The sequence below is a fragment of the Typopeltis vanoorti genome, chromosome 26, assembly GCF_054136105.1.
Source record: "Typopeltis vanoorti isolate ZY-2024b chromosome 26, IOZ_Tvanoo_1.0, whole genome shotgun sequence".
Classification (NCBI taxonomy): domain Eukaryota; kingdom Metazoa; phylum Arthropoda; class Arachnida; order Uropygi; family Thelyphonidae; genus Typopeltis; species Typopeltis vanoorti.
The window spans coordinates 22,466,482-22,492,098 of record NC_143574.1 but is presented as its reverse complement, the minus strand read 5'-3'; the positions used below and the strand labels follow the sequence as shown (position 1 = coordinate 22,492,098).

The window sequence follows — 25,617 nt, the reverse complement described above, 5'->3', positions numbered from 1 at the left end:
TTTTTAATGATTACATAAAATAAAAGTCTTCCAGATCTTCGAGAAAGAGAGGCAATCATTTTGATTTAAATTCGGTCGGTGTAAAAAAGCTTCACAACTTTCTTTAAAGAGGCGTTTATATTTGAACCTGCATCTATGAAGTAGAATAGCTTTATCCCACTGGATATTATGGGTAGTGGTAATACTGTGTTGTGCCAGACCAGACTTCTGAGGTTTGTTGTAATCAATATAATATTGATGTTCTTTAATTCTTTTTTCCACAGAACAGCCAGTTTGTCCAAAATAAGAAACATCATGAATAAGAAATGCCAGCCAAAGACAGAGATGACAGTTTATCTTTTGTAGAAGGCAATAAGGAAGAAATTTTGTTGATAGGAATATAAGTGGGAATCAATTGGTACTTTTTTAAAATTCTACCTACAGGTTCTGAAATTCCTGGAATGTAGGGGATTGGAATTCTGTGAACTGTTGAAGAAACCTTAGGTATTGGAACATAAGCTTCAATTATCTGTTGGATTTGATTAGGGTGGTAATTATTAGATACCATTAACTTTTTAATGATGGAAAGTTCTTGTTGTAAGATTTCTGGAGAAGAGCAAACTTTATGTGCCCTATTAATTAGAGATTTAAGAATGCCAAATTTTTGAGATGTATGGTGAGCAGACGTTTTATGAATGTATCTGCCAGTAAATGTGGGCTTTCGGAAGACGATTGTAGATAAGGTACCAGAAGAAGTTCGAGTAAGCAGGATGTCCAAAAATGATAAAGTACCAGAATTTTCCTTTTCCATGGTTAATTGGATACGAGGATGAAGGCTATTTATCTGTTGTAGAAAGGTGAAAAGCTCATCTTCAGTATGTGACCAAATGGCAAAAACACCATTGACATAACGATACCAAAGAGATGGTTAAAATAGTTAGCCAAAGGTGGAGACAAAGGACTACCCATGGCAGTACCTTCAACTTGTTTGTAGAACTTATTTTTCCAACTAAAATAACCTGAATGGATAACAAATTTGAAAATTTTTGCGATATCTGGAGGGTAATCTTCATATAATAAATCGACTGTGTCGGCTAATGGGATATTGGTAAACAGAGATACAATGTCAAAACTGACTAACAACTCAGACTCTTTGATTTTTAAATCCTTGATTTTTTCCAGGAAATCTGTTGAATTTTTTATGTAGGATCTTGAATGTCCAGTGAGAGCACTTAAAAAATGAGATAAGACTTTTGCAATTCGGTAAGTAGGAGAATCAATGCAATTCACAATTGGTCGTACTGGATAGCCTTCTTTATGGATTTTCGGGAGACCATATAAATGAGGATATCTTCCAAAGTAGGTGCGTAATTTATCCACATAATTTGGATCCCAACTGATGACCTCATCAAGTAATTTATTTAATTGTTTAATCTGTGAATTTGTAGGATTATGCATGATCTCTTTGTAGGTAGATGTGTCTTCTAAAAGACTGGATACTTTGGTCCCATAGTCAGTCTTATGCATGATTACAATAGCTTTTCCTTTATCGGCCTTAGAAATAGATATATTATTATCTCTTCTTAAAGAAGTTAGACCTTTGATTTCTGCATTTGATAAATTGCGTGGAGGTAATTTGCTTTTAAATAACGAATTCGCAACTTCAAAACTAAGTTTATTAGCATCGTCACTAGAAAGTCCAGACAGATTGCATTCTATATTATGTAAAAAGTCAAGATACAGAATGTGTGTAGGAATAACTGCAAAATCGAGGCCTTTTGCAGCACTGGACTCGGGTCGGATAAAGAGCGATCGGAAATGTTAATAATCCATTTTTTATTAGAAGTGATGTCAGAGATTAAGTTTATCTTTTGTCTGTGATATAAAGAATTATATTTTTGCATAAGTCTGTGAAAATTTCTTTCGTAAGAACGAGTAACAGATTGCTTTGATAAGCGAAAAACAATATTTAGTAATTCATCATTAAGAACAGTTGAAATTTCTTCTTCGAGATCCGATATAGACTTGATATTAGAAGCTATTTTTTTTTTGGCAGTATGAAGTTGGTTACGAATTAAGGAGAAACTTGCACGAATATAAATAAAGTGGGCTCCAGGAGACCAAATTGTTTCTTTAAACCTAGCACATGTAGGAATAACTTGCGTATCACGACATTTTTTGAGGAAGGAAATCCGTGCTCGAAGTTTACCTTATGAAGCTGATAGTTTTCCTAGTCTTCCTGTTTGTTTAGTAAAGTCTTCCCCGTGAAGGATAATGATTCTTATTTTTAGAGGGACCAGTGGCATAGTATAATTATTAAAAACAACACATAAGTCCACAGTAATAACTTTAATTAATAAATAAGGTAGATATTTCATACTAAAAATAATAGTACATCTTCAGTGTTACAAACAGATAGGAATAGAATATAAGTAACGAATATTCGGTGGATCACCATACATCTTAAAAATTTGGCATTCTTAAATCTCTAATTAATGGGCACATAAAGTTTGCTCTTCTCCAGAAATCTTACAACAAGAATTTTCCATCATTAAAAAGTTAACAGTATCTAATAATTACCACCCTAATCAAATCCAACAGATAATTCAATCTTATGTTCCAATACCTAAGGTTTCTTCAACAGTTCGCAGAGTTCCAATCCCCTACATTCCAGGAATTTCAGAACCTGTAGGTAGAATTTTAAAAAAGTACCAATTGATTCCCACTTATATTCCTATCAACAAAATTTCTTCCTTATTGCCTTCTACAAAAGATAAACTGTCATCTCTGTTTTTAGCTGGCGTTTACAAAATTCCTTGTGAATGCAATGTTTCTTATTTTGGACAAACTGGCTGTTCTGTGGAAAAAAGAATTAAAGAACATCAATATTATATTGATTACAACAAACCTCAGAAGTCTGGTCTAGCACAACACAGCATTACCACTACCAATAATATCCAGTGGGATAAAGCTATTCTACTTCATAGATGCAGGTTCAAATATAAACGCCTCTTTAAAGAAAGTTGTGAAGCTTTTTTACACCGACCGAATTTAAATCAAAATGATTGCCTCTCTTTCTTGAAGATCTGGGAGACTTTTATTTTATGTAATCATTAAAAAACTAATTATCTTAAATATTAATTCTTTATTCATTTCTTTCATTTCCTAGCTCGCGACAACATTGTATTTTAATAGGCGATTCACCGAATATTCGTTACTTGTATTCTATTCCTATCTGTTTGTAACACTGAAGATGTACTATTATTTTTAGTACGAAATATCTACCTTATTTATTAATTAAAGTTATTACTGTGAATTTACGTGTTGTTTTTAATAATTATACTATGCCACAGGTCCCTTTAAAAATAAAAAATGGATGTATCATATTTAGAAACATTTTAATTATTTAAAACAACTTTGTTAAGAGCACTTAGGAATGTGCATAATGATAATGAACATCCAATTTGAGTAATTTTTACACATACAAGAAAACATTAGTCACCAGCAAAAAACATGTTGGTGGATCTTATAAATTTTTAACGAAGAGTTCAAAATTCATTTAAAAATTTGACTCTTACCTTAACATGCTCGAGTTAATAAAAAAATGAAATTTAAACTAACTTAAATATCAGTATCAAAATGGGAACGGAACATTTAGCGCACCTCAATTTTAGTTCATTACGATTTATATTCATATCTTCTCACTTTTAATAGAGCCTCTATAGCTTAGTTGGTTTAGATGAGCCCTGTGGTTGGAAATACCCAAGTTTGAATCCCATCTATGAAGTGAGAAACCCTAATCAGGTGTTTTCAATCAAATGGTGAGTTAGCAAGTCTCATATGGAGGAAGAGGGTTTATTCTCCCAGAAACTTGGGTTTTTCATCCCTGAAAACAGCCAAACCATCCCATGAACACACATTTGTAGACATAAGACACTCTCAAAATAAGGACTAACCAACCTATTCAGTGGGATTTTAGTTTCGAATGCTTCCACGGTGAAGTATGGATCTATGGGTGAGCAAGCATAAATCAGGAAAGAAGGAGCAAATCACAAAACATAAGTCGTGATTGCACTAATAATTACTTCTCCATTGAATATATTCTCAGATACAAGAAATCCCCATTTCATCTGAACAGCACTCAGTTTACTGGCAAAAGAAGTTGAGAGAGAAATCAAAAAACATAAGTCGTGATTGCACTGATAATTACTTCTCCATTGAAGATATTCTCAGATACAAGAATTCCCCATTTCATCTGAACAGCACTCAGTTTACTGGCAAAAGAAGTTGAGAGAGATGCAAGTGTAGAAAATAAAATTTCAGTTACACTTTATTTCCGAAAACTCTGTAGGCATAAGAAATCATTTAACAAGCAACTGGTAATTGTCTGCCTTGATATTCATGAGTAATATCCATGGTTACTCCTTTAAATGCCATCTACTGCAATACCTCTCATGATTTCCCAATTATTCCTTCTTTTTGGACTTACTGATATTTAGTGATTTGTTTTCAAGTCAAGAAAATTCACTGCCATTTTGATCTGTAGTCTGAATAAAATTTTTAATTTAATTAAATACTGTTGTGGCATGTTTTTTCCCACTGGACTGAATATCTTATTTCACTTTAGAGTAAGTAAACAAAAGTCTGCACATGAAGTATTTTCAAACTAGCTTTTGCATGAAAGCAATAGTTCACTTCCTAAAACATGTTCTAGGCATCCTATAGTGAAGAGCACACATTCTAGTTTATGTTTTGCAGCTGCCAAAAAACTTGTACTTTTTCGCACAAGACATTACTTCATATCTTCACAGCTACTAACTCTATACAAAGCCCAAATATGCCCAGCCATGGAATATGGCTTCCATATTTGGGATGGTGCACCAAACTCTTCTCTAAGATTGCTTGATTCTATTCAGAAGAAGGCAATCAGACTAATTAACAATCCCTCTCTCATAAACTCACTTCAACCTCTCTCTCTCACACAGACGTTCAGTTTCTGTCTTGTGCCTCTTCTACAGATACTTGCATGAATAGTGCTCTGCTGAATTGGCCACTATTATTTATTGACTCTCCACAATCATTAAAACAAGAGTCACTGCTAACTAATTTCACAGAAAAGTGGTAATTTTAAATTTATATTGAATAGGTCTATAAAATGCGTATGTACATAAACACCACGAGTAAACAAATGCACACTACTGGGCATGGCTTAGTGCACATCGGAACATCAGCCAACACATGTTAAAACTGTCACAGAAAGTCATGTCACACGACAAAAGAACCAATTACAGCGTGACTGGTGTGATCACGTGCTAATCGTTCGGCGAACATGTTTTATTAGAGGTGACTCATTTATGTTGGCTAAATTACTACAGTGTTTTTCCAACATATGGCCTATTTGCCAAAATTTGTTAAAAATAACAGGAAATTAATAACAAAAAATAATCTGTTAATTTAATTATAAGCAAATAAATTAACAGGGTGTTAATTTTTACATGACATATGAACCGGAAATTTGGTCTGTTAAACTGAGGTCCGTAAAATCGAGGGTTTACTGTATTTTGATATGTTCATACACATAACTAAATGTGTTATGTACAACAAAACCAACTTCTTGTCATGCTCTTTCATCATACCTATTTCTGGTCTTTGGAACAATTTCCTCACACTCTCCTTAAAGACTACAACCTCTGGCTGTTAATGAAATGCATCAATAAGTTTCTTCTTTTCTTAAAACATTTCACTTACATACAACAATGATGAGCTATAGGTTTTGCAACTTCTCAGTTGAAAAAATCTAGTATAAATGAGCAGGAAAAAAAAAGGGCAATTCCAGAAGACTGAAAAGAGTTGCCACTTTTCTTTGGATGCTAAAACTTCAGACCTTCATAATTGATCTTCAGAACATATTGAAAAGAAAATTTTAACAGAGATTTAATAACCGAATAATTAGGTAAAGCATTAGAAATACTGCATCTGAAGGGAATGTTTTAAAATATATTTCTAACCAGAGTACAGCAATGATGACAAAGAAGTGACAGATATGATGCACAATTTAAAAGAATATCTCCTTATCAGGGAAAAAACATCATTATCTAACTTGAGGGAAAATGCATATCACTAAAAAAAAGCCATATTTAATATATCTGAAGACATAAAATGAATTACCTGTCCAAATGTGTAACTGTTTAAAAGCCAACCAGTATACTTAATTTCTGCTGAGTCTCCTTTTTCTAGTCCTGTACCTTCACCTAGTTTCAAGTCCTGAATTATAACACTTGACAAACTGTCTCCTGAACTATTAGCTTTTGTAATGGCTATCTAAAAACAACATATAAAAAGTGTTTATTATTTACAAGCAAATAAAACAAATAAATTTTGTAAGTTTAAGAAATTAATTTCTAAAGGTTCTTAGCAGATTCTTAGCAGAGATTAGAACTGTAACAGTAAAAATAGTACCATATAAATTAATCAATCTTCCTATCAAGTTGAAAAATACTAACGTTACCTGCAGCTTCCAATTAATCTGTGGGATGGAATGCATTTGTGAATAAATGCATACATCATGTGTTGAAAATTTTAATCCCAACCATGAAAGGATGAAAAGCTAATGCAATATATTAGTCATTACATAAGTGGATCATGGAATACTGCTGAACCTATAATCTGTAGATCAAACATGCTTTTTATGCAATTTCTTGCCTGTACTAAAGGAAGATAAAGACAATTAAAATCATCCACTTCCACTGTTTTTTAAATGACAATCCAAATAAATTTCTAATACCTAGAAAGTGGTTTCATAAACAATCATGCCATAAGGTGATAGAAACCAATACCTCTAGTGGCAAAAGTATATTCTACCTATATCAAGCAATGAAACAAAGTAAATATCAAAATAGAAATACCATGTCCTTTCTTTTATTTAAATTAAGGGGATATTAAATCCCACATTGTTTCAAAACTGAATAACAAACTCAAAAATCGGAATCAAAGAGTTTCACGCCGAATATAGTAACTATAAAAGTATCGGCGACTACTAGCATAAGCTAAAGCACGTAGTCCAAGTACATAGTACAAACTAGGGCAACTCGTAGCAAAGGTGGGGAAAGTTCTGATCGCTATTCTTAGTATTTTCCATTATGTAAAACCCATCTCCTACGAGATGTCTGATGTTATACATTATGGTGGGAGGTCACTACCCAGAGTGGTTTCGATCTTTATTGGGATCTCATCAGTGAGTAGCTAGACCAAAATAATACTAAGGGTATAGCGAAAAGAACTTATATACTCTGCTATACGAGTTGTCAAAAAGGTGCACCCATAAATTATTTAAAATAAAGAGCCAATAGGCTTCATTTCGTCGATGAAGTCTATTCGCCGAATTTATCACCGAAATGAAGCCTGTTGGCTCTTTATTTTAAATAACCATGTCCTTTCTATTAGTGTTACACGGTAATCAGCATTCATTTTAGAAATTATGGACTTTACAACCATGTTATAAGGAAGTTGCTGAAAGAAGACTATCTATAAGAAAGAATGTTTTCTCATGTTATCTCAAATAGAATTTAGCTGTAGTTTCTAAATAATTAAATTTTTATTTATTTTTTTTTCACTAGAGGTCATGTAGAATAACCTGTGATCAAATTCATTGTTTCTTTACTCACTGTATGTAATGTAACTCAGCTTGTGCATGTGTATTTGTATATACTCCAGATTCAAGAATGATCTTGGTATGAAGATTGAAATGTCAGGAAATTAGAAGAGTTATTTATAAGACGGTTGTAAAGTCCATAATTTCTAAAATGGAAAAAAAAAAAAAAAGAGAAATACCATGTATTATAATTATGTCAAAAACTTGGAAATTTGCCTATGGAGAAATTTCATATATACTCCTTAGAAAGAAGTCAATGGACACCATAGTATGAGGAACAAACTGCCATGGCAGCCACCTTAATAAGATGTAGGACGTCTTTTCACTGCAACGACTGCAGCAAATCCTATGGAGCATATTTTCCACAAGCGTACAATAGCGATCAATGGGAATTTTGAACCATTCTTCCTGTAGACATGTAACGAGGTCCTGGATTATTGTGGGGCAAATGTCCTTTAACCTCACCTGACACTCCAGTTCATCATACAGATGTTCTATAGGGTTCAGATCAGGGCTCTGTGGAGGCCAGTCGAGTGTGGTGACATTCATGTCTACAAACCACGCAGTTACAATAGCAGCCTTATGACATGGTGCATTGACTTGCTAAAAGAGACAATGGTCAGTTCCATAAAAAAAAAGTAGGAAGCATTGCATTGTCCAGAATGTTCAGAGTTCAATGTTTGTGGCACCACAAACAGAGGTCCAAGGCCAAACTAGGAAAAACAAGACCATACATCACACTACTGCCTCTGAATTTCATAGTTGGGTTTATGAACTCTGGTAAGAGACATTCACCAGGCATATGCCACACCTTTCCAAGCTTCCAGGTCCCACTGTACATGCCTTTTACACCACTGAAGATAACACTGCATGTTGACTCAGGTAATGTGGGACGTGCATATTGTGGTTCTACCATGGAATACCAAGTTGTGAGCCTTGGTTCTAAATTTTTTGCGCATATTCATGTTCTAGTCAATGCTCAGAACTCCACATTCAACATGTCAGCCGAAAAATGACAGTTTTTTACATATTATCCTTCATAGTACCCTACAGTCATGTTCAGTGAGTGTGGTGGGTCATTCACTGTCAGTAGCACTTGCAGATGACTACCTGTGCTTCCATCTCAGTATGGTATCACTGACTGCTGATCTTGGATGGCACAATATATCAACAATTTGCAGATAGACCTGCAACGTCGTATCACAACACCTCTTTCAAACTTCAGTTCCTTTATCAGCCATTTCACCAGGATACAGTTGCACTGACTTGGGAGTATCATATTACTTATAATGGCTACATACATATGACTTGTTACACGACACAATGCACCTTGCGCATGAGGGGATGTCTGTTGACTTCTTTCCAAGCAGTGATTAGCATTATGTTTATAAAAAGGATAGATTTATGAGAAGCTAACCACAGGAATCTACCTGAAATGAGTTTCCCAGAGAAGGATAATTAGAATAAGCTAGTGTGCACCAGAAGAATATGTCTACAGGAACTTTTGAGAATGGTTATCTCCACAGGAGTTTGTGGATGACATGACCAATGTCTTTAATGAAGGATGCTTCCATTTCGACGACTAGTCGCAGTCGTAGGCATGCCAAAACAAGCTTGTGTTTAGTCACGTGACACTCTGGCACATCAGCCCGTATATGCCATCTATCAACTTCTTTTAATACAGATAGCAACATTTCTTTATTCCACAGAAATATATATTGTGATGAGCGGTTTTGCGACAGTAAAATTAGTCTTATTACTTATTGAACAGCCCTTGTACATTATCCACTCTGTTATTCATTATCTATATGGATCACATTATGAAGGAAAGTGGTATTAAACATGATATCAAAATTGGAGATGTTAATGTCAGCTCTTTGCTTTATGCGGATGATGTTATACTTCTAAATAAATCCGCTACAAGTCTGCAAGATTCTCTGACTAAATTGAATAGCTCTTGTAATAGATATGGTATGAAGTTCAGCAATAAAAAGACAAAGACAATGAAAATAGGCAGAATCAATGAAAATGTCAACTGTGTTGTGAATGGAGAACCTGTGGAACAAGTAAAACATTTCAGCTACTTAGGCACGATTTTTACTGGAGATGGTAAATTAAATATAGAAATAGACAACAGAATCAGCAAAGCTGGTATGGTGGGAAGTCAATTGAATAAATTCATATGGAATAAGAGAGAAATTAGTTGGAACACTAAATTAGCTGTATACAGTGCTCAAACCAGTTTTAACTTATGGATCTGAGAGCTGGGTCAGAAGTAAAACACTTGACCAAAGGCTAGAGACCGCAGATATGAGAGTCCTGAGAAAAATTATAGGCGTGAACAGATGTCATCAATGGCAATATCATATTAAAAACGAGGATATTAGGAAAGAACTTGACATTGTCAGCATCCAGGAATGCGTTAGCAGAGCTAATCTCAGGTGGTATGGTCAATTAAACAGAATCAGCAAAACAAGTGTTCTCTGCCAGGTTGGCAACAAAACGACCCAGACAGAGACCAAGATATAGGTGGATTGATGCGGTACAAAGTGCCTTAAAACGATAGAAATATAAGATCTGATAATGTTGGAGTCTTGACAAGTAACAGACTAATTTGGAGGAAAATTGTAGATAGGAAGTTAGTAATGATGTAATTTTTTTCATGTAGTACTATCATATCCTGTACACCCCTTGAGGGTACATGGCAGGAATTTGATGATGATGAACTCCTTTTACAGCACTCTTTCCTCCATTTCTAAGCTTCTTCAACGACCTCCAGAATATCTTACCACCTTCTTGATATTTATTTTCTATGTTCTTGCCAAAGTCCTCCTATGACTTTTGTGTTTAGCTAGTTTTACACAGTGTTTCACTTTCTTACATTTGTCTCTGTATTCTCTAAGAGCAAAAGCTGACTTATTTGCCAGGAATTTTTGACATGCTTTCTTCTTTTCCTTCACTGCCTCTTTAATTTCCTGTGTCCACCATGGAGTTCTGATTTTTCTATCCTTGCAGACTACCACACCACATGACTCTCTGGCTTAATCAATCAGGGTTTTCTTTAAGGCTTGCCACTGAATCTCCAAGGTTTGGTTCCTGTTCTCAAACGCTTTCATTTTTTCTTCAATAATCTTTGTGTATTTTAGTCTACAGTTCACATCTGAGAGCTGCTGAACTTTTATTCGCTTTAAAACTTTCTTACATGTTATTCTTTTCAATTCAATTTCATCCTGCTCAAGACTAAATAGTGATCACGTCCAATTTCACCTCCTCTGTACGCTCTAGTGTCCTGCACCAGGGAGAAAACATCACTATCAACAATAACATAGTCAATGAGACTATTCTTATTCCTTGCCTCTTCTCTCCATGTGAATTTGTGCACATTTGTATGTTTGAACATGGTGTTAGTAATAACCAGTAAATGTCCTGAGCAGAATCCAACAGGTATTTGCCATTATTATTAGCTTTCCTCTTTTCTCCAAATTTTCCCAAAATATTTTTGTATGTCTCACAATCATTTCCTACTCTGTTATTTAGATCCTCAGCAAAGATCAACTTTTCCTTTTTCATTGTGTCAGTTGCATTTTCTAAAGCTTCAAAAAATTCCTCCACTTCTACCTTAGTAGAGCCTTCTGTGGGACCATAGGCAGAAATAAGTCTCATTGTCAAATTCCCCATTCTGATATTCGCACACATCACTCTACTTGAGACTGCCTGCCATTCAAGAAGATTAGCCTCGTATTTTGTGTTGAATACTATGGCTACTCCTTCTTTCCCTTGATTGCCAATGCCTGAATATAACATTTTGTATTTATTGCTCAGAAAGATCTCACCAGTTTTTGTGTTTTTTGTTTCAGTCACCCCTATTATGTCGATCTGGTACTTATCTGATTCCTCAGCTAGCTCCATTTCTTTGCCATTCAGGCTTCTTATGTTGATAGTACCAATCTTTAACTCTGGTGATGTTTACTTGGGGTGTGCTTTCAGATTTGTTCCAGTAGCTGATGTTTCGCTGTTCGCCCTGGTTCCATGGTGAAAACAGCGGGGGCCTTGTTTAACCGGGCGACGCCCCAGTTGGCATGAAATTTTGTCATGTTGTACCATTATTTTCTATATTGATTTAAGCCAATAAGAATACAATTTGGTCGGCTAAATCCCAAATTGCCAGCCCATCCTCGTTTGTTCAGTATCCAGGTAGATACCCAACAGGATGCACCACGAGAAGGTGAGGATTGGACATTAGGTCAGAATCCCTGGTCAGTTCTCTGCATTCCTTTAAAGGCTATGTGGAGGTCTCCTCTCAGTTATACAGCTTTTGACTCTTAAGCACCCCCATAAGAGAAGTGGAAATAACCAATTCCATAAGGACTACAAGGACCAGGCAAGGCAGGTGACTTGGTTGGTGAGGGTAGCTAAAGAGAGGTATGAACAGCATTGAGCAAATGAAGGCAAAAAGAATCCTAAGGAGTTTGTTCGATATGTAGCCAGCAAAAGAAAGAATGATTATGGAAGAATGACATTGGTAGGAGAAAATGGTATAAAGACAGCTGTTGCAGAATGTGTGGTTAATGAGCAGTTCATAAAGATCTTTCAATCTTGTGAATGTGACTTAATGGAGAGATTGAGACCAGCAAATGATTGGGAGGAGGGACTGACTGTAAGTGAGAAAGAGGTGTATCGATAAATGAGCAAACTAGATGTTAATAAGGCTGTGGGACTTGATAATATATCACCACATATTCTGAAGACACCTGTCTTGACATATTTTTTTAATACAAGTCTTGAACTTTGTCAAGTCCCTAATGAGTGGAAGGATGGCAAGATTGTTCCACTTCATAAAGGAGGTGATCGAACTCAAGCATCAAACTATAGGCCTATCTGTGTGTCAGGTGATGTGGTTAAGTTGTTGGAGAAGTTTGTGAGAACTAGGATCCAGAGTTGGGTTGACAACAATGGTATCATCTTTTATGGACAGCATGGATTTGCTAAAGGGAGATCATGTTTTAGTAATCTACTTACTCATTACAATAAAGTGACTGCATCCTTGAACAGAGGAGAAAGATACACAGTAATATACTTTGATTTCGCAAAGGCTTTTGATAGAGTACCTCATGATCAATTGATATTCAAACTAGAGCAGATGGGGTTGGATATTAGATTAGTGCATTGGATTGAAGACTGGCTATCTGATAGGTATCAACAAGTTGTGTATGGGGAGCAATATCCAGGAAAAGGAAAGTCACTAGTGGAGTGCCTCAGGGGTCTGTTTTAGGCCATCACTGTTTAACTTGTATATTAATAATATAGGTGAAGATTTGGAGATATTCAGTTGTTTGCAGATGATGCAAAGTTGGGATGAACCATGAAGAGCAGTGAAGATGTTGTTGCCTTACAAGCAAGAAGACTTGAATAAATTGAGTGATTGAGCACAGAAATGGGGGATGTGAGTTCAATGTTGCAAAATGTAAGGTTTTAAAATTTGGAAAACAAAGATGGAATGCAGAATTCATGCTTGGTGAGGATATATTGTTGGAGGTGGAAGAAATAAGAGATCTGGGGTGATAGTGGATAATGATCTAAAATTTAGGGAACACACCTAGCAAAATTGTGATGACAACACAAAAGGCTTCTGGGAATGATGCGGAGGACACTGACGTGTAGAAGTAGGGAGATTCTTGTTCCGTTGTATAAGGCTTTAATTAAGCCACACATGGACTAATGTGCCCAGGTTTGGTCACTGGTTTTCAGAAGGATGAAGAGATGTTGGAAAGAGTCCAAAGGTGATTGACTAAGGTAGTTTCTGACCTCTGGAATGTCGAGTAGGAGGAAAGATTGAGAAGATGTAATTTGCAGAGTCTGGTGAACAGTAGGAAGAGGGGAGATATGATAGAGACCTACAAGTTGGTAAGGGGTTGTTATAGGATCAATGCTGGAGAAGTTCTACAGAAAATAGTGGGAGAACCAGAGGTCATCCCTGGAAACTGTATAAAGAGGGTGTGAGTAGGGGAGTGAGAGGCAGGTGTTTTTCATGCAGAGTTGTAAAAGATTGGAATGCCTTGCTGAGAGTGTGGTGTCTGCAAAGAGTATGAATGTGTTCAAGGCATGGTATGATGAGCTGTGTGTGTGATAAAAGGACCTCCCAGATGAGTCTTTGACACCATGAGGTCTTGGGGTAATAATAATAATATTGTCTGAAATAATGCAACTTCTGCAGTCAATGTTTTTCTGAACTGAATATAGATATTAAAACCAATGTTTTCAGGAGGGAAAAAAAAAAAAAAAACTAGTTGTCTGTGCCAGAGATTGAGTAATATAAGAACTGGCCTTTAAAAAAAAGACCTAGTACTGCTAGTCAGCAACTAGAATAGAATGTATAATAGTCATTTTTCTACCAGTGTAGCATTATGATGTAAGAAATACTAGCACAAGGCTGCACAGGCATATGAAAATATGCAATAGGTATTATCATTTAAAAGATGGCATTCATTGATGTCATTTACTTATAAGAGCTATGAGTAAAATGGATCAAATAGTTTTTACCTGCTTTGCAAACTCTGTTTGACTTTGCTCTGAATCAAACATGACAGACCAACTATTTCTTTTGTCATCATAAAATGTAGCATAGTTGTTTGGCTGGATCTAAAATAAATAACATGATAAATTAAATGTAATTTGCTAAAATACATACTACTACTACTATATATTTATGTGCATATTTATGTGCATATATATATATATATATATATATATATATATATACACACACACACACACACACACACACACTCATATATAGGGGGCCCATAAATCCCAAAGGGGTTTAAACATTTAAACCCCTTTGTGACTAATTAACTTTTTAATTAATTATTTTTATTATTTTTTGTTATAATGAAATACAGAACCAGGCAATTTTTATTTTATTAGTTATAAAAATCACATCACATAAATGCTTTCCATTTTTGGATTCACAAAGATGGGCCTTTTCTCTGGCACGTTCCATGACAGCTGAGAATGCTTCTGGTTGCAGCACCCTAATTTCTGCACAAATATTTTCCTATGGGGTTACCTGAAGGAAAAGGTGTATGTAAACAAGCCCTAGACAATTTAGGGCACTGGAGCCAGAAACATTAACAGCTGTCGTGGAGCATGCCATAGAAAGGGAAAAATCTCCAAGTTCAGTATTTCATTATATCAAAAAAATAAAATAAAAATAAATAAATAATAATAATAATTAATTAATAAAATAGTTATTAAATGCTTAAATCCCCTTTGTGACTTATGGGCTATCCTGTGTGTGTGTGTGTGTGTGTGTGTGTGTGTACATAAACCAAAAAATTGATACAATATAGACCAAACCAAAATAATTTAGATTTAAAAAAACATTTCTTATGATATTTTCAAATTTAAATCAAGACCAATTTACATAAATCAGAACACCTCATGAAAGTATTTTATATTGATGGAAACATTCAAAATGGCTGCAATTTCATTCTACATCTTCTGAAACTTAAAACTTACCAAAAGATTTGTGTAACAACAGTTTTCACTCATTTGGTATTTTCTAGTATACAACTTGTTTTTGGATGATCATTTTTCATTCAATTTGCTATGCCACCTTTTTTTTTTTTTTTTCCAAATGTGCTTTGCTTATGTCACCCTTTTGTTCAAATTTATTACTTTATCTTAACTGCTGGAGAAGGTAGTGTTCTGTTAGCAATGTCCTTCTAAATTTTGTATTCATACCAACTAGTGATTTTCCAAAAAATTTCTTAACAAGGAATATTCTCTGCTTGTCACAAATCAGATCAGCATGCAGCAATAAATCAATTTACCCAAAAGATAAAATGTGGAAATTTTGATGATATCTAGCTTCATTCCAGAAAAGAAAATATGACTTCATGTAATGTGAAACATTTCTATGAGACATCCAGTATAACTCACTTGTAAAAAAATATAAAACTATATAATCAGTAAAAACAACAAACATATATGTTTATCATATTAGTAAGTGAGACATTATTAGGTAAATAAAGATACTGAATGATTCATTTTCAATCAATTTAAATTGTTTTAATTTTTAGAAGTGGATATTGTAAACTTATTGCATCTGTTTTATAAACTGATATTACTAGTTTGGTGCTTGTCATTAATCAATGCATCAGCATGAATGCACATTTTCAAAATACAGGTGATCAAAATTAAAGTATCCCTGTTAAAGGCCTTGTGAAGTGCCAGCCAGTGATCCAAATGCTGTGAAACTTTGCAGGAATACATTTGTGTCATGAAGAATCTGAATGGGGAAAAAAGTAGTTCCAAAATTCACCACCAGGGGTTGTAAACACCAAATGCATGAAATTTGCATATACACAACTAAGGAGGCACCAGGAGGGTTTAAAAAGATGAACATGGGATTTTTCTCTTCATTCTGGTTGTTAATACCATCCACAGTGATGACACTAACCTTGCCCCAATATGCTTTGCTTGGGAAGCTGTACTTCCTAAACAACTGAAATGCTACTGTACTCTGCAAACTTTTTGAAGAAACAAGATCGTTGGGGTTAGACCTGGCAGAGGTCTAACCCCAACAATTCACAACAATTGAATGAAGTTGCTACTGCCATTGTGGAGCAAGTCATGAGTAACAATGTTGGTTCTTGCAGGGCATGTGCTGTATCAAGACTCATGGATGTGCCTTACATAATGGTCTGGAAAATTCTAGTGGAAATTATAAGATTAAGTGACTATACAACCTGAGATTAGCTCTGATAACACATTCCAGAATGCTAAAAATGCTCATGCTCTTTTCTAATATCCTCATTTTTAAGATAGTTTTGAAACTGATGCCATGTGTCCACTCTCTTAATATTTCTCAGACCTCTCATATCTGTGGTCTTTGACCAAGTATTTTATTTCTAACCTAGCTCTCAGATTCTTAATTTTAAAATTGGTCGAACACCTGTATACAGCTGGTTTAGTGTTCTAATTTCTCTCTTATTCCATATTTATTGCTCCATCGTTTTAAACATTTACAGTGAATTTTATAGAATGCCCAGATGGCAGGTGATTGGAAAGCATTAAGAGATGAAGGTATTGAATTAATAAGGAATCTGTTGAAGGAGATCTATAGTCAAGAGATAATCTCTGAGGAATAGAAAAAGTGTGGTGGTACCTATATATAAGGGAAAGGGAGATATACAGGACTGTAGTAATTATAGAGAAATAAACTTATGTCTATGATGAAGTTATTTGAAAGGATCATAGATGAAAGGTTGAGAGAAGTTAATATTGCAAAAGAACAGTTTAGTTCAATGCCTTAAAGAGAAACTATGGATGTGGTATTTATATTGAGGCAGATGATCGAAAAATACATGGAAGGACAAAGCCCACTATATGTTGTTGGTATAGATTTAGAGAAGGCATATGATACAGTGCCTAGAAAAAAGATTTGGAGGAGTTTAAGAGAAAAGAAAGTACCAGAAAATATGTTAGACTGATACAGGAAATGTACACAAATATGCAAGTAACAGTTAGCTGTTTCGGAATAACAGAGAGTTTTGAGTTAACATTTGGTTTACATCAGGGATCAGAACTCAGTCCTTTTCTCTTTAATGTAGTAATAGATACTCTGACAGAGCAAGTCAGAGAGAGAGAGAGAGACAGAGAGAGCACCTTGGAATATGTTATATGCATATGATATTACTGTGTGCAGAAAAAAGAGAGGAAGTGGAACAAAAGCTGATAAGATGGAACAGAGTATTAGAAGAAAGAGGGTGAAGTTAGCAGAAGAAAAACTGAATATCTGTTGTGTGATTAAAATGTCAACACTGAAGAAGATGTAGTGCTGAATGGAGAGATTATTAAGAAAGTAGATAAATTCAAATATCTGGGTTCAGTAATGGATAGTGAAGATGAAGTGGAAAGGGGAGTTGATAACAGAATTCAGGTAGGATGGAAGAATTGGAAAGAAATGTCAAGAATTTTGTGTGATATAAAAGTTTCCAGTGAAACTGAAAAAAAATCTATATACAGTGGAACCTCAGTTGTCGAACGACTCTCATCTCGAACAAATCGGTTCCCAAACATGCAAACCAACAACCACGTGCTCAGCGGGCTGAGATGTAAAGCGGGAGAGCGTCAATTACATGGCAGCTTCTGTTCAATGCAGACACCTGCTCAAATTTGCAATGCGTTTTTCTTGATTTTCTTTGTGTTTTGTTGTTTTTTCATAAATTATAACTTTCCTCCGTATAGTTAAAGTGAAGTTAAATTTTCGTCTATATATTTTATCTATTTATTGTGTTTATTCTTTTTGTGTAATCTATTTATTGTGTTTATTCTTTTTGTGTAAGATTTTATGCATTTTCATTGTTTTTGTATACGATTTTATGCATGAAGTACTGTTATAAAGGTTTAAATAAGCAATCATCTGGGGTTCTGGAATGGATTAATCCATTTTACATTAATTCATATGGGAAAATGGTTTCAGTTTTCAAACAAATTGGTTCCCGAACAGCCTTTAGGAACGAATTATGTTCAACAACCGAGGTTCTGCTGTGTATATATACAAAACAGTAGTGAGATCTACAATGTTATATGGATTGGGGACACTGCCTATGAAGATGAAAGTAAAATTAGTGTTACAGAAATTGAATGATTTTTTTTAAACATTTCCCATGCACTGTCCTTATACATCCTTCCCATCCAACAACTGAAAGTAAAAGGGAGACAACAGGAGAAAGAATGAATACTGAGACTGTGAAGTTTGTTCTGTGTTTGGAGAACTGCAAAGAGTGTTGAAACCAGGCTTATAAGTTTAGAGGAGAATGAGAGAATTACAGATGGTAATTCTGCTAACAGTGACCATATAAATATTTATAGAAAATATATGCACAAGAAACTGAATATCTGACAAATTAGTCAATTTGTGAGAGATGTATCATTATTCAACCTAATTTTGTCACTTCTGTACCAGTTGTTCAGAAATGAGAACTAGTAATAGCAGTTTAGTAGTAGAAAGAAGCTCTTAGGGATAACCCTATGTGAGAACAATATTTGTATGTTAAGGCCTAAATGCTGGGAGGACATCATTTTGGAGGTTTAATGGAGTATTGACAGCACTAAAAGATTAAAAAACTAATTTTAATGCTTCCAACATTTTGTCTATCACTGAGACATCTTCAAGGAGTACAAATAACACTGTAACCCACACAGAAAGACAACACAATACTCAATGAAACATGTGGGTGGCTCTAAAGTCCTATCTAGGTGGTAAGCCCTATATGGGCATTTGTAGGCAAGCCTATGATGTAAACTGAGACCTATGATGATTATTGTTTCCTAAATTTTGGGAAGTTTATGCATCTGGATTTGTTTAAATTAGGTTGATTTCTGAGTGCCACAGCAGATTTCAAAAATGTCTTTCTTTTTAAAGTTTAGTATGAAGAAGCATGGTAGTTTTCTTCCAGAAGATCTTGGGTGTGATATCTAATACATGGTCTGCAAGACCAGATTGATCATAGTCGTAATTGCAAATGCAAGATTTGTGTTCATCTAAACGTATAGTAAATGATTTACCTGTCTGTCTGAAGTAAGTTAACTTGCAGGAACAGGATACTTTATATATTCTAGGCACTGAGAGAGGAGAGAGCTGATCTTTGGTAGAACGGATAAGGGTAGCAAGTTTCCGGTGAGGTTTAAAAGTTATGTAGAGGTTGTACTTTTTTAAAGACTTGGCTATTTTTTTTTTTTCCCAATGTGTCCCAGACGGGGTATGGTGACGGCATTTCTGAAATCTTTCTGGGATGGTCGAGGAATAGGAGGATTGATTTTTTTTTTTTTAAATTCTGTAAGCACTGTAGCCATTGAATAGGAAGGTGTTGTGCATACCATTGAGTTCTGTTGAAAGAGAGGTTGCACTGGAACAAAGATTATAGAATCTATTGGTTAGAGTTTTAATGAAACCATATTGTTGAGAGCGGTGGTGGTGGGAAAATTTGTGAATGTATTTGTCTGTGTCTACATATATATGCACAGACTTATTGTGGGAAACCCACTCTATCAATTAACAGAATACCTATCATACATCTTAAACCTATTCACTTGTGGTGCTCACAGCCATCTCTGGCAATCCATTCCACTATTTCAGCAGTCTCCAAGTAAAGAACCTAGTCTACACATCATTACTAACCACACTCTTAGAAAACACAAGTGTGTTTTCCTCCTACTTCCCACATATTGAAATATTCTTCTGTGTCAATCTTATATTATCCCTTTAGTACCTTACAAGTTTCTATCATATCCCCTCTCCTCCACCTGTCAGCTAAACTCTGCAACTCACACATCCTCAATCTAATCTCATAGGGAACATTCCACAGACTTAGTATAATAATAATATTTGGTTTACAGATCAAGTGTTGATCAATTTTATTTAACTCAACCAACTAGTTTCGCCACACTTTAACTGTTGGCATCTTCAGGGCACTTATAAGTTTAAACAATCTCACAATTATGCGTAACTGCAAAACTGACAAAAATAACTCTAAAAAACTGACTAGAATAATTACAAATAGAATAGTATCGAACGTGAGTGAAACACGTATCACGTGTACAAGGTTAGCTAGCTGTTGCTAAGGAACTTTCTGTAATTTGTATTAAAGTTCATTTCTTCCATTTTTAAAGTTCTGATTAGGGTTTTCCATATCTCTGGGAGTATTAGGCCTTGATTTCTGTTAAGGTTGACAGTAGAACGGGCGACTGTGGCTGCTTCTTTGAAAATTCTTGAATGGTAATCTTCCTCTATGTAAGGAGAACAGCTTTTGTCCCACTCGATGACATGGTTAGTTGTAGAGAAATGAGACGATAGGCCAGAAATATCCTGTCTGTTGTTTTTGACATGGTCAATGTGTTCCTTTTGCCTGATTTTGAGGCTTCTCGAAGCTGTCTGATGTAACTAGAGCCACAAGCGCATGGAATATTATAAACTCCAGCATATTTATAGAAAGGATGGTTGTCTTTTGGAGATCTTAGTAGTTTACGAATAGATTCTATTGGTTTAAATGTTACTCTTATTTGGTGTTGTTTGAGGAGGCTGGCGAGCTTGTTGGAGATGCGACTTACAAACGGAATTGCAATAGTTTTTATATATTGAATATCTTCTTGTTCTCTTTGTGGTGGTTCAGAGAAGAGGACTTTACTGACTAGTCTTCTTGGATAGCCGTTCAAATACAGATTGTTGGAAATAAATTTTAATTCATCTTGAAGGGTCTTGTTGTCCATTGTGATGTGAATCGCTCTTTTCTTTAACATGTGTACAATGCTGAGTTTATGTGAGATGTGGTGAGAGGAGCTGAAATGTAGGTAGTGACCTGTATTAGTCGGTTTTCTGTACACCGATAGATTTATACTGCCATCAATTTGTTTTTTGATTAAGATGTCTAAAAACGGTAATTGGTTTTCTCTTTCAGACTCTTTCATTTTGCACTCTCAGTCCTTACATCCGTTTCATTAACTGGACCCGTTGCAAATGAAATGGATGCAAGGACTCAGAGTGTAAAACACGCAATACAATGAATCGAGATACTCCTATAGCAGAGGCAATGCCACATGTGCTTGTCTCTGGATTATTGTCCATCGCATGCAACACCTTCTCTTCCATGGCAGGATTTTGCATCAATCGTGGCCACCCACTATCATGCCTGTGATCCCTGAATGATCCATAGTCACACAAATTTTGATGGTGCAGTACACATCTTTTGGGTACCTTTTGTGATACATTCTTACAGTGGCTCGTCCATTACCATCAGCTAATCCATAAACAAGGTGCATGTCTGTCATCTCAGCATTCGTAAAACGATGCATGTTCTTCGTACGACATCGAAAGCTTGAATGAGGAAGCCTCGACTGCTCACCTGGAGCGCTGCCGAACACCACCTATCACTTTCGGGTGGCATTTCCGGTTATGCTTTCCTATGTGAATATGGCTGATTTTGATGATCTCTACCTTCCCTCAAAGTTTGTACGTAAAATTTTGAACCACCCTGTATGTGTATATATATATATATGTATGTATGTATGTATGTTTTAATATCAATCCTGCAAAGGAGAGGCTGCAAAACCTATAGCACATAAGTAGCATGTGTGTGTGTGTGTGTGTCAAGAAGAAAAACTTTTTTTTTTTGAACATTTCAAAGTTTCCTGAGAGAAAACTGTATGGGGAAAATTGTTCCCAAACACAGAAGTAGAATAAATGAAAGCAGAAGAGAGTTAGCTCAGTATGTTTAGAGTCAGACAGCAAATGGTTGTTGACCAGCAGCTGCTCTTGTGTTTGTGGATTTGATAGAAGTGGAGAAATGGTATCAGTGAGTTCAGTGGAAGAGCACACATGAAAATACCTGTAGAAAAGGTATAAGGCAGAAACAGAAATTCTATATAATAGTGACCAGAGTGAATTGATAAGGTAGATTCTGCTCTCTTCTAGAAAGCATTGAACATGTGAAATTTTTGGTGCACCATGCAATACATAGGATCAGTATTCTAAGATAGGGTGAATTTTGGAATTTACACAATTGTACAGGTGAGAATGTTTTTTGGATGTGGATGAAACAATGGATGTGATGTACTTATGCCAGGAGGGGCCAGAGGTTTAGTCAGTCCAAGAGGAGACATCTGATCTCACACAGTGATCTAAGTATTGTCAAAAATGAGGAGAGGTGAAGTGTAGTCTTTCTTGTGTAAAATAAGGATTGTATTTTGTGGTATTGAAATTGATAAGGCTGTACCCACTTTACTGAAGTATGATAAGGAGATCAGTGTTTAAGGCACTGATTGTGAAATATCTTGTAGTTGGGGATATACAAATATTGCAAGGTTTGTCAAATGGAAATGAGCAACATACTGTTCAGCAAAACTCTCAAAAGGATTTGAATTTAGTGATAGAGGGTCATTTATAAAGAGAAGTAGTATAGGTAAAAGCACAGATAACTGAAATAATCTGGCACTGGTGGGAACATTTGAAGAAAAAAAGAGCCATCCACGATTACATGTAGTGAATAACCATAAAGGAAACTGGTGATCCAGTTGCAAAGGACAACATCATACAACAGTATCTGGTAAATAAGCCTTTTAGCTGGACTCAATTAAATGCCTTGGAAATGTCTAGAGCAGTCACAGAGGTTTCACTATACCTTGAGTCTGTGGATTCTGCACTCTCGATCTACTGTGGATTGAGAGGGGCAGAATCCATGATAATTAATGATTAGCTGGTGGACTTGAACCACTCGGCCAACCAGGCTGGCATTTAACAAAGCTTTATAAACCTCTTGTGTCAATATATATATATGTGTTTTTACATTAAATTCTACTTAAATTCCAATATCTCAGATTTGGATTCTATCTGTTACACAGACGGACAGAATCCAAATTTCAGTTCTCTATTTCCATAAGAAGTGGGCACACATTTTTCTATGTCAACCTGTCATTAAGTTGCATGAAGATATATAAGAAATCACTACTGACTTATTTTCTCAGATGTTCCTTCTACACTATTGTTAATATCTCCTTCCTGTAAATAATAACTGGAAAATGGCCAAGAAAAAAAAATTATCCTCCAAGATTCTATTTTATAGATTAGTAGTACAGTACATACGTTATTCTTCCAAAGACAAATGAACCATTTTCACTGCACAACCATCAACCACTGATGGTTGATGGTTGTGCATTTATCTCATTATAAATTTTCTAAAGTAATTTAGAATGCAACTATAAAACTATTTTGATATGTAAAGTCATTATTAAAACAAAATTTATTCTAAGAAATAAAGCAGTAGAAACATACTGTGAAGGAAAAAAATGGAGTGATGGAAGCCACAGAAATCCGTTGTTCTTTACCTTTATATAATAAAAGTCTGTACTGAAAAAAAAAAAGAAAAAAAGAAAGATAAGAAAAATGGTGCAATAAAATAAATAAAACACAACAAGAATAATGTCTTACAGACAAAGTAATATTTCACACAAAGAACTAGAGAATTTTTTGTTTCAAGGTGTATAATCACCTCCTCCACTACCTACCCTTGCCCTCTATGTATCCTTGATTAATCATCATTATTGTAGAATAAAATCATACAGAACAATTCACGTTATGTTAAATATATCATGCAAGAAATTGCTAGCAATGTAACACTTTTCAGTAATTTGTTCTCTTAATTGTTTGGTTTAACAATTTGATTATATGAGTTAAGAGTCATTTGTGTATTTTTATTTACTTCCCTCATACACTCCAAGCAGTTAAAACTCTTAAATTCAAAATAAAAAGAACACCTGAAACTAAACTCTTGAATCGCTTGCACACAGGTTTGTATCTCAGGATATTAAATCAGCACAACTTATCTATACAAGCACCAATATATTCTTCATATTACATCAAGAAAAAATACTTTAATATGCACAACTTCCTTTGAATCACATAAACCAACAGATATTGTCCTATATGGGGAATTTCAGTTTGTTGCTTCTTATAGAAACCTTTATTCTTTCTTGAGTTCATACAGGAGAAAGACTAACACAAAACTGCTCTCTATATGAGAGCAACAGAAGTCAAGCAAATTCTTCTTGCATCTTAAAATCACAGAACATTGAAGAAAACATATCCTGGCTTCATCCAAGACACTTCTATAACTTCACTTTCTATATGAAAGTAACATGCAGCTTCCATTGAATAAATTGCTAAAAACTAAACCATCACTTTAGAATGAATTACCGTATTTGCCGGCATATATGACACACTTTTTTCTTTGAAAATAGGCCTAAAAAACAGGGTGCGTCTTATACGCCAATACTCAGTTTTTTATTACCTTCATTTCTGGAAATTTTCTCTGTTCCGAGTTATGCGATTTCTTTCTTGCTTCCTTGCAGTGTGTGAGAGCATTCCAGTTACTGGAATACATTCTAGTATTCCAGTTATGGATAGATAACATTTGGTCTAGGCAGTCTGTTGAAGAAGCCTGCCCTGCTAATATGGGATCAGTTTCGTTCTCAAAGAACAGAAGATGTTAAAAATAAACTCAAGGAATTGAAAACTCAGTTAGCTGTAATTCCAGGAAGTCTAACTAGTCAGCTTCAACCTTTAGATCTGTATTAATAAACCATTTAAGGATTTATAAAGGAGAAGTGGAATACTGCATCCAGAAGACTGCTGGATGCAGTCCAGCAGTCTTTTGAGGTTACACCATCAGGAAGAAGCCTAGCATTTTGCAAGTTTGTGAGTGGGTCAAAGCTGTGAAAACTGAGACAGTGGTTAAATCATTTACGAAGTGTGGCATTAGTAATGCACTGGATGGTACAGAGAACAATTTGTTGTATGAGGACTCAGATTCTGATTTAGGAGAGGTTTCAAGTGTCTCTTATTTAGCTCTGGAGATAAATTTCTGGGTTGACGAAGAAGATTAAAAGGTGGGTACTCTTTTAATCCAACTATTACCTAGTTAGATTAGGTAATAGTTGAAAATAGACCTACTTATTACTTTATATTTGAAATACTGTAAATTCATTATAATATTCAGTGATAAAGTTTTTTTCCTAAAAAATGTGTACAAAAAGGGGGTGCGTCTCATACGCTGGAAAATACGGTAACTTTCTATATGAAAGTCCCAATATTCTTCTTCTTAAAACCTTATTAACAGTTTTGTCACTTCAGAACAACTCTGCCTTCTATGTGAAAGCTTATGAAGAAATAACCGAGGAAGTATCCACTGTTAGAAATCACTTATCAGACTGAGAATCATAAATACAAAAATTAAAACAAAACAAACTTTACCGGGCTCAGTAAAGTTTGTATAAAACAAACTTTATACAAAACTTTATACTAAAGCTGGAAAACACCAATGTACTGCCATTGGTGTTTTCCAGCATTGAACTTGAAACAAAGACGTTCCTTCTTCACAGTGCAAAAAAGTTTATTCAATAACAATGTCACAATAAAACAGCCAGAATTT

At 35.1% G+C, this 25,617-nt stretch overlaps 1 protein-coding gene across 9 annotated transcripts in view; it reads right to left on the bottom strand.

The window, feature by feature from the left end:
• Positions 1–25,617, bottom strand: part of LOC150092408 (FK506-binding protein 15-like) — a 398,069-nt gene that overhangs the window by 288,558 nt on the left and 83,894 nt on the right. For all 9 annotated transcript variants that reach the window (XM_090415127.1, XM_090415130.1, XM_090415126.1 and 6 more), the window contains 3 exons: positions 23,463–23,537; positions 14,171–14,269; positions 6,148–6,300 (listed from right to left, as the gene is read on the bottom strand). In XM_090415127.1, coding sequence (XP_090271253.1) covers positions 6,148–6,300; positions 14,171–14,269; positions 23,463–23,537 — 327 coding nt within the window. The remainder of the gene's footprint in view (positions 1–6,147; positions 6,301–14,170; positions 14,270–23,462; positions 23,538–25,617) is intronic.